The 10,659-nt window shown below is 36.9% G+C and overlaps 1 protein-coding gene across 1 annotated transcript; it reads left to right on the top strand.

Moving 5' to 3' along the window:
• The first annotated feature begins 3,969 nt into the window (after positions 1–3,969).
• Positions 3,970–4,740, top strand: LOC136267486 (fibrinogen C domain-containing protein 1-like). Its single transcript, XM_066062652.1, has one exon. The coding sequence runs from the start codon at positions 3,970–3,972 to the stop codon at positions 4,738–4,740; it is 771 nt and encodes a 256-aa protein (XP_065918724.1).
• Positions 4,741–10,659: the final 5,919 nt, after the last annotated feature.

Here is a 10,659-nt window from a genome sequence, read left to right as displayed (position 1 = left end):
CTGACCTTTACTAAGCGCCAAGTTATGCCTTTAGGGCAAGTTTAATTTTGGCGATGCTTAAAATTAGCTAGTATTATTTTATTCTTTTGTAGATAGTTACTTGACGTCTGTTATTGGCACGTAACACTGAAGATTCCTCCACCAACATCCACTTCACTTTCATCTCCCCTTCAGTAAGAGCCAAAATTTAGTCATACAAGCTTTTTCCCCAGAACAAGAAATAATTGATTAACTTACAATCAATCTCCCACTGCATGTTTAACAGTTTTTAGCTAAATCACATGATTCATTGTTGTAACTATTGATTTTTGTAACTTACCCTAGGTTGTCCCCGTTATTATGTTCTGTCTATCCAGTAATAATAAAAATTAAATAACACAAAAATAATAGCTACTCCGATCTATTGGAGGAATCAGTGGCATTATGATTTTGATCATGCGATTTCATTTGACAATATTAAGTATAGCTATGCCGGATTATGATTATGATGTGATTTGGGTTGAGGCTTAGAAGCCTGTACACCCATTCAATTACATACATACACATACGTACATAAATTAAATGCAATAAACAAAAATTGACTTTGAATATAATTATTACATTGACATAAATCTAAAGTCACAAAAGTAATTATCTATAGCTGATTTAAAATTATTTAATGAAGACTTTCCCACAATATTATTTGTAAGATTGTTCCAGCTATGTACCTGTGTGCATTAAAATTGAATACATATACAAAAGGAACTATAGTTATATAGCTGCACACGTACTGTGAAGTTATTGAGTATAGGAGCACAAATGAATTGTGATCATACGTATACTCTAATAGAACATTCAATTTTATTACTGTCCATGTAAAGCTCTCAGCCCTCACATTCTAAGTCATTTCATTTGTCAGTAATGCTAAAGATGCAGTCTTTACAGTCACATGCTGAGGGCTCACATCCTTTCAGGCACATAGCTTCTGCCTAACCATGCAACACTACCATTCTATAGTGTGTCCATCTGTATGTTGTATAGCTGTCATGTCCTTCTCTAAAATTGAGTTACACTTTGTCTTGTACTAGACATCATGCAAGATCTGGGCTCTCAGATTCAGTCTCAGTGGAGTTTTAAATTTCATATAGGGTGCATACTGCTATCAAAAATTCCTACATAATGATAGCTATTAAATATCTGACAGCTACTACACTGTATTTAAAAAAAAAGTGCACATCAGCAACTATCAAAACTGTCTTCTTCAAAATTTAACACATCACTTGAAGAAGCAGCCACTTTATTCAATTCATGGAAGGATGCCAACAATTTGCAAGAAGGGCTGCAAGACCAAACCAGCCAACTACCATCCAGTGAGTTTAACATCTATTATATGTAAAATGCTTGAAACGATCACAAAAACTCATTCAATGGAACACCTGGAATATTTTTTTTTATTATCTGAAGTACAATACAGGTTTCAATCTGGAAGGTCTTGTAAACTGCAACTACTGAAAGTGGTAAACCATTGGACCGACTATTTTGATGCTGGTAAAGACATGCATTGATGATTTGTACCAGGAATCAAGATCTCCAGAAAACCTTTGATAAAGTCCATCACTTACAAACTTGAAGCATATGGAGTAACTGAGGACATTCTTGATTGGATTGAAAACTCTTTCTATAAGTACATTGTAATTGTAGACAAAGAGTTTGTGTTAGAGGATCAGCTCCTCCCTGGTCCCCTGTAATCAGTGGTGTCCCTCAGGCAGTGTTTTGGCCCGATATTTTTAAATATTTATGAACGATTTGCCTGGTGTTATCAAATCAAACCTGTGAGAATTTACTGATAACACTAAACTATATCATTGTTTCATCATTATCTGCAACTGTCTGGGTTTTTTACAGACCGATTTGGGTAATTTTACGAACCAGTTGGCATTCATCAGTGAACATTGACAAATGTGTATTGGTGGGAAATCAAATAGAAAATATTCATTATCTACAGAAGTTGATGTTTCTATAATACAACAATTTACTGAAGAATCTGATTTGAGTGTTACGTTTAATACAGCTGATCTAAATTTTCCCATCACATCAATAATGAATATAATGCAATTCTTAAAGTGTCAAAAATGATTGAAATTATTTATCATTGGTACATTTCATGCGCTCATTCCACACACTTTACGTTTACATCATCTTATGTACATCTCTTGTAAGACCACATTTAGGCTGCACATGTTTAGTTTGGCACACTTATGTATCTTCTGTAAGATATTATAGCACTGGAGCACTGAGCTGTTCAAAGAAGAGTTACTAGTTAATTGGTACATAATCTTGCACACCAGGCTTATCCTGTGAAGTCTTTTAACTTGGCCTCATTGTATTACAGAAGATTGAGGATGACATAGTTATGACATACAAAATACTACATGACCTTGTGGATATATCATTACAAGAGTTTTTTCAATACAACACCTCCTGTGCAAGATCAAATGGACTGAAGCCTCATGAACAAATGTGAAGAAATGATAAACGTAGTTTTGCAGCAAGAGTGATAAATGATTAGAATTCTTTAGCTACCATCTGACATAATGTTATGACCACTAACACCAATTCTTTCAAATGTACATTGAATTTACGTACTTTATTGTAATGTGTGCATGGTATTTTAACTAATAAATAAATAAAATAGAAACTTTCTTATCCAATTTAAATTTGCTTTGAAAAATAGCCAGAAATAGTGCTACTAATCTCAGAAAACCTGACTCGTAATATTTCACTATTTTGAAAATGGCCCTATATAGTTAAAAAATACCCTCATTTAAAGTGGTAAAAACATCCAGCAAGATATGTTAGACTGTCAGTGCCTCATGTTATCATATAATTATGGCCAATGCAACATCTCAATTATTCAACTTACACAGTGTACTAATACTACTACATACACATCTTATGTTGTTCAAAGTGCACATGTATGGCTGATCGACATCACTATATATTTAACATGTATGCATCGAGGTCTACCAAACATATAGTCTTCACCCAACTTCAACAAAAGTCAACGCCAACAACTAGCCTTAACTAACCAGTCAACCGCTTCGGATAAAAGCTAACTGATAGCTATATGTAGCTACTTATCATATAGACCCAGTCACCACACAAATTCCCGATTCCCCCAAAGAAGAGTTGCTAGAATAAGCACTGAAATGACATCAAGAAAGAATATCTTTCCAATTGTATATGCATCATAAAAGTTTCATATAGATAGTATCAGGAGTTCATTATTTAAACTCTTCATAGTATCTATACACGTAAAATGTATGGTTAAACTATAATAGTGCAGATAAGAAGGTCTTGAATATGCTAAATGTTACAGGGTTTACCATAATCAGATGACACCATTTATAGCAGTGCTGGATTTCTTTAAAATGTTGTTATTTCCCTAAACCCTTTGTGATGTGCACACAGTACTGTGTCATCATAATAACAGTGATTCAATTGTCTGCTGACACATTAGAGGATAACTGTAAATGTCACATGCCACATGGAAATTCAACATGTACACAGACTGATATGTGGACTCTCCAAACTTAATATACAGTAGTTATTGCATCTCTACATGTGCCTAGAGACTGCCAGTATTGGTAAGAAGTATATTTTACACACTGATCTCCATGTCACAGTACTTATTAACTATGCATTTTCATCCTAAGCACCATACTCCTTAAGAGAGAATCATTTATATACGTACCAGATAACTTTTGTTGGTTCTTTTCGATGATGTATTTTTGTTATGCAATTAAGAAAGAAACTTAATCAAGCACTATCCACTCATGCCACTTATGACCTCATCTGATGCATTTTTGTTGTAAGGTGATGTCATTAATGTGATACCCTTCCAAGATAGGTATAAAAATGGAGCTCAACCTGATACTGAGTGTATAGCTAAAAGAACGTCTTAGTCATTTAGAACTCAAGGATCTAACAATGATTACTCCTGTCACTATAGTATTGCTAGTGATCGCTACTGCTGGAATGGTATTGGGTGAAGAGCAATGTGCAGCTAATATTAACAATGATGCTGTCATCAAGAGCTGCTGCTGTCTTGGTTTTAACAACACTAACTTTAATGCCAACAGTCCAGGAGTCTACACTATTGGTAATTTTGGTGGAAGGAAATGCTCCAAAACTAAAGTGTATTGTGATACTACCTCAGGTGGAGGAGGATGGCTAGTGATTCAGAGGAGACAAGATGGAAGTGTTGACTTTAACAGAGACTGGGTAGATTATGAAGATGGATTTGGCAGCCTTACAGGTGAATTTTGGTATGGATTACGTGCAATACATACTTTTACTAAAAAAGGACAATGGGAACTACGGATTGACTATACATCTGCCGGGAGAAAAGGCTACTTGTCATATGGTGATTTTCAAGTAGGACCTGCTACTGAAGACTATCCACTATTCATATCAGAATTTGATGGAGTTACAAGTGATCCATTCAGTACTCATCCACTCAACGGGGCTAAATTTACAACAAGGGACAGAGACAATGATGTTTGGCAAAATGGTGGTAACACGGACAACAACTGTGCAGTACATCTCCCACCCGGTAATGCTGGTGGATTTTGGTACCAGGCTTGTTCCCACATATTTCCCAACAGTTATGATCCTGGTTTTGGAATATTTATTGATGAACAGTCATATTTTGCAACATTCATGGAATTAAAGATTAGGCCAAAAGACTGCACAGTATGAAAATGTATAGACATGCTACTCAGCTGACAATCTAACTACACTACAACACTACTTACCAACTGGTCAATGTATGTACAAATACTGTACATGTGCACACATGCATTTTATGAAGTACTATAATATGTGTAAACTGCTTATGTAGTTATGTGGAGAGTCCGATGTATTACTTGCACATCAAATGCACACAAGTTACAGAAATGCAGCAATTGTACATTCTTCAGTGCAAAATTCATTGCTGACCTGATTGTCATATGTGACTGGATTTTGGAAAAACGATCCAAATCGCACATTAGAAGTTTCGAGATAAACGGTTTTAAAGAATTGAAGCCAGCATAACTCTCCAAGGATAGCAAGCACTCGTATGAAATTTACACAAAAGATGCATCAATCTGTTACCTTTCAAGCCACTTCCAGTACCTGTAGCTGCTTGTACAGTTTCCCGCCAAATAAGATAGAAAATCTGAGCAGTTGGACGAGCGAAGTAGTATCACGAGTGCTCACAAAGGGGTGGAGGCTGGGGGGTGGAGGGTGGCGGGAGGCTGGGGGGTGGAGGGTGGCGGGAGGCTGGGGAGTGGAGGGTGGCGGGAGGCTGGGGGGTGGAGGGTGGCGGGAGGCTGGGGGATGGAGGGTGGCGGGAGGCTGGGGGGTGGAGGGTGGCGGGAGACTGGGGGGTGGAGGGTGGCGGGGAGGGCAAAAGATAAGCCTCAAAATGGAGGCAGACCACGATTGGAGTCCAGACACGAGATTACAGGGCTGTGCTGGCTCCTTAGTGGCTGATATGTAGCAAAATCTACAGAGAACATGTCTGGCCAACATTATAAGGCTGTCCACCAGTAAACCACTGATTCTTGCCAGGCCAGGTCCTTCACAAGGCCTGAAACCGCCATTTGGGCACTCCACACCACCCAGAAAAGACGTCTATTAAAACCAACCTCGTGTAGTTTGAGTAGTGCTGAGGGTCAAAACTTGTAGTACGATAGTGTAGCTATCCACTGGTGGTGTTAGTTTGATTTTGCCTGATGTGCGATTTGGTTCAGTTCTGTAAAATCTGGTCACATATATAGATGTGTGAGTGTATGTATAGCTACTGTGTGTTTGCACACATGTACAAATGCAGCAGGAAACATGCAATGTGTTCACGTACATTTAATTACATGCTGACAAGTGAACTCTGATACAAACTGGCTCATGCCTGCTTATACAGTATAATACAATTAAGTCATCAAATGAAAAGATGATTCTAATAACTGTCTGCTTCATTAAACATAAACACATAAATACCACCAGGAATCCATTGCTGGGTACAATACTAATCCAATCCAACAAGAAAGGCTTTGTTAATTAGTTAGTTCACATACCAATAGGTTACTGTAAAAATTTAAAGCATGCAAGTGAAGTTCAACAGGTCACGTAGACAAGGAGACAAGGAGTGCTATACATAGCTAGTACCAACTTTCTATATTATTCAATTGCATAACACTCCAAAGTTTCACCTATAGAGTTCTAGTGAACATGACAGTAGTCCATATCAAATTTAATGACTTGTTTAGTCAAAAAAGGATAGTATAGTACCAGTATAGTACCAGCATCCCTCACAAAGCAATCATATTATGGATTCCATGCTTTTCTCTATATATTTCATTCAATTGTATTACTCAATACAGCAGCGCTTGGTTATAGAATGATGCTTTATGTATCATAGATATACCGGCGTATTTTAGCCCTAAAGTAGCAGGGGCGGATCCAGAGTCTGGAAAGAGGGGGGGCACCTTGCTGAAAAAAAGTTGAAGAGTAAAAAAAAAAGGTCACAACAATAATAGCTAGTTATCCTTTACCAAATATATTATATCACGTATGTTATGTAAAATAAAATCCTATTTATAGCTTCATAAATAAGCTGCACTGCCTCATGAACATTGTGACTGCTTTATTAGAGTAATTGACTGCTCTATTAGAGTATCTCGATCTTGTATGCAATTTCTTGAAGAGGGGGAGGAGGGGGGGGGGGGGGGGGGGGGGGGCATTTTCCCCAAATGCCCCATCCTGGATCCGCCATTGAGTAGTGTAATATCAGTAATTAATTGTCAGGGAGACACAAGATGGCACTGTGACCAACCTGCATTGCAGCTGTGCTCTGAGTATGTAGCTTTAGTTTATTATTACAGCTAGATAAGATGGAGTTTCTTACTTAAGGAAATAAAAGTATAGTCACTGAACATTGAACCTGGAAATTTCTGATTATCACTGCACTCTCATGTAACCACTGATTGCTGAATGAAGTGTTCCCTCCCAGGGAAAAAACGTACACTCTATAGCTATTGAGGGTATACAAGAGTTACCACAATTACAGGAATAATCTAGCGCACATGTCATCATGATTAAAGTGTATATTCCTATACATTGGCTATCTAGCTATGTACAGAAGCCATGCTTACTGCAAGAATGTGTGTGAAGTATGCACCATTACCACAGCAGACTGATTGGATGTTTACCTCAAGGGAAGTTTACATATACAAAAATAATTAATTAAATATTGCAACTCTACAAATTCTGCACAATGTAGCTTGATCTTATGAATGCTGTGTCTAAAAGTTACTATTTCAGTGCTATCACCAGAAATTGTGTATATGAAATACCTAATTAAGTACTTATTATAGAACAATAAAAGCTATAGGTTGACTACACCTGCAGGGAGAAAAAATTAATTGTCAATTGGTAACTTTCCGGCAAATGGGGCCTGCAGCTAGAAGACTGTTGTCCACTATTCATATCAGAATTTGTTGGAACTGCGAGTAAAGAGCAGATTCTTTGTTCTAATTTACAGTGTTAAACAATAGATTTTTAAAGTTATAAATGTAATCCTATTTCTGATGAGGTTTTTAAGTGTTGTTACAAACAGATCAGCACAAATGTATATAGTAGTTTCCTTTCTTAAGAGACATAATTTTAGTCTTTATGAATTAAATACATTTCCTTTCAAAATCATTTGGTCTGTTGGAACACTTTCATTTCTGATACAAACAGATAATTATAATACTGTAATTCACTTTATTATTTTCATGCAAAAAATTTCATGATAAATTTTCATGTAAAAATAAATCCAAAAAGTTTGCAAAAGAAGGCATATAATTTTTGCATATGAAAATTATTTTACTATATGGTACACAAATTTGAATGAAAGAATTTTGATCAGACACAAAAATTTCATCAGGAGTCCATTATTGTGTAATCCAATATTACAATAAATGAATGAGATTTAGTTCGTCTAGCTGATCTGTAAATCGGATTACAATAAGAACATGTGTCAAGACCAACATGCCAAGTATACAGGCATGATAACATGATACAGATAATTTTGTTACAGTGTTGCTAACTTTGGGTACACAACTTATAGCTATTCACTTACGTAGTACATTAACTATTCAAGCGCCCCCGGCTTCCTACTCCTTGATATACTACTACACAGCACTAGTATGTAAGTGAAATAAGATTAGTCTCTAGTACATCAAAGGATTGCCATTAGTGCACATGTATGTGTGGAATCCCAAACATATATAATTATAGTTATATACATGGAGCTGCCAACTTTGCCAGCAAACTTTGGGACAAAGTATGTATGCAAAAAAGCAAAGAGCAAAATGCTGACACACTAGTACATAGGTGTAGTTTTATGGACACTACGTAGCACAAATTTTGCACTTTTTGCATGGGATGGTGTAATAAATAGTAAGATAAAATCCAGTATACAGTGATCAAGATACTCTATAATAGAGCAGTTACTACATTTCACTTTAATAAGAATAGCTAGTCGCTTGTTAGTTAGAGCTTGAAATATGTAGTACCATATCCCAATAAACATTAAGTCAAAGTTTAGTATAATTGATTATTAAACATGGGTGAAAAATGAATGCACTATAGAAAGAAAAATAGGTACATGAGAAAGGCTCATCATTATGTGTTATGACTAAGAGGTAGTGAGTCCAGTGATTATACAGTAGTAGGAAATTGGCCTGCAGACTTTCCAACCTTGGAAATGTTTTGTGCGGGTGAATTAACCCTCAGCTACCTGTAACTATAGCCAAGTGTATGCAGAGCCCACATTCATGAGGGCTGAAAACAATTAAGTATTCATACACAAATTGGTTGTCAAAGTGCATTGCCCCTAGCTAAACCTATACGCTGCTGTTATCTGCAGCTTATTTACTACTGCATGACTGAGCTACAATCATTTTACCCATCTGCTATCCTCCGCGACGATCCCGTTCCATATCACGTGATGCAAAAGTCCGAATCGTCTTTTAACTCAACAGGTAGTAGTCCTTTTATGCTTTACACAATGAATCGTCTTCTCCTCAACAGGTAGTATTCCGTTTATGCAATGCACTCTGGAGACTCTATTAAGACCCATATCTGTACTTTCTCAATCAATGCCTCCCAAATTTAGTGCTCATACGTTCATTATATCAACTCAGAATAGTGGAATAATCATCTGTGAACTAACGTTGATCCAATGAAATGGTTGAATATCATCGCCAATAAACTCCCACCATCAGCATACCGTGTTTTTCAGGTTTCTGACGAAAATCAAAGCATCAACGTGATCAAACACGTGATCCGTGCTTCGAACTAGCAAGGCTTACATAACTTGCAGCATACTAGCAATACTTGAACATGTACAATGATCGGCAAAAGGTGCGAATATTCACTTTAAATGCCTTGCAAGTTAGAGATATTTGAATTACAGATCACGTGTTTGATCACGTTTATGCTTTGATTTTCGCAAGAAACCTGAAAAACACGGCACTATTTTTAAAATCCTCTCACGTGATTTAATTTAAACCCACAATCATATTAATTGTGTCTCGCGTGATGCCAATTCAGATCCTGATTGTGTAAGGTAGGCGGGGGTAACTTCGTGAATACTTTGCTTTTTCGTTTATAACTTTCGATCTACTGAATCGATTTTAACCAAAGTTCGTTATGTTTAGCGCGTACATATGTACTCTCAGTATACCAACTTACAAGAGATTTGAGCTTATTGCTGAAGAGATCTAGCACTAAACATCCGGTGGTGTCAAAAAAACGCGTTTGGGGGTAACTTCGTGAATTTACGTATTCTCGTGTTTCTCCCTATAGAGTCCGCGATTGTTGGAAAGAAGTTGCACACAATGCTTATTATTAAATATACACACAGCAATGCTGGAATTACAACTAGATGTAAAAAATAAGTTATATTATTATTATTATTACTGAGCAGTCAGCCCTGCTGGTGTGCTCAGATTTGCCCGAATACATGTAACACAATTGCAATAATGATTGTAGTCCAGTTCTAAAAATGTCAGCATCTGCAACTTCAACAAGATCTACTGGTAAGGAGTTCCAATCATTAATTGTTCTTGAAAAATAACTATTTTGGTGTGCTGTGGTAGATACATGTGGTAAGATGCATAGGCGGCGGAAAGGGGGGGGGGCTAGGGGGCTAAAGTTCCCCCCTCAGAATGATATCACACCGAAATAATCTTTCTTGGAGTGGAGCTTAAAACCGTGATAAAGATCGAGATACTCTAATAGAGCAGTCACTCTAATAAAGTAGTCAGTGTGTAGCGAGCTACGTAGGATTTTTATGTAGTTCATCTGCTAGAAATGGTAGCTGGTGAGGTGGAAAGCTCTTATCAGTTGGTTGTGACCTTTTTTTTTTTTTTTTTTTCAGGTCTCACCTTACCAAACTATAGAAATAAGTCTGGGTCTTTACTTCCTCCGCCGCTGGTAAGATGTAGTGCAGTGGATGGTACTGTCTCGTGGATCGTGATGTTGGTAGGTAGTATGGAGGAATTGTAAGTGATATTTGTTGCTTAGCTTGTTCCCCGTGCTTTTCTACGCGATAGAATTGAAGACAAGTTAGAGAACAATTTGTATGGA

The sequence above is a fragment of the Dysidea avara genome, chromosome 9, assembly GCF_963678975.1.
Source record: "Dysidea avara chromosome 9, odDysAvar1.4, whole genome shotgun sequence".
In the NCBI taxonomy this organism is placed as follows: Eukaryota; Metazoa; Porifera; class Demospongiae; order Dictyoceratida; family Dysideidae; genus Dysidea; species Dysidea avara.
This window is presented reverse-complemented; position numbering and strand designations above follow the sequence as displayed.

Excerpts from the sequence above, each read along its gene's own strand:
- LOC136267486 (XM_066062652.1), top strand. The coding sequence starts at position 3,970 with ATGATTACTCCTGTCACTATAGTATTGCTAGTGATCGCTACTGCTGGA.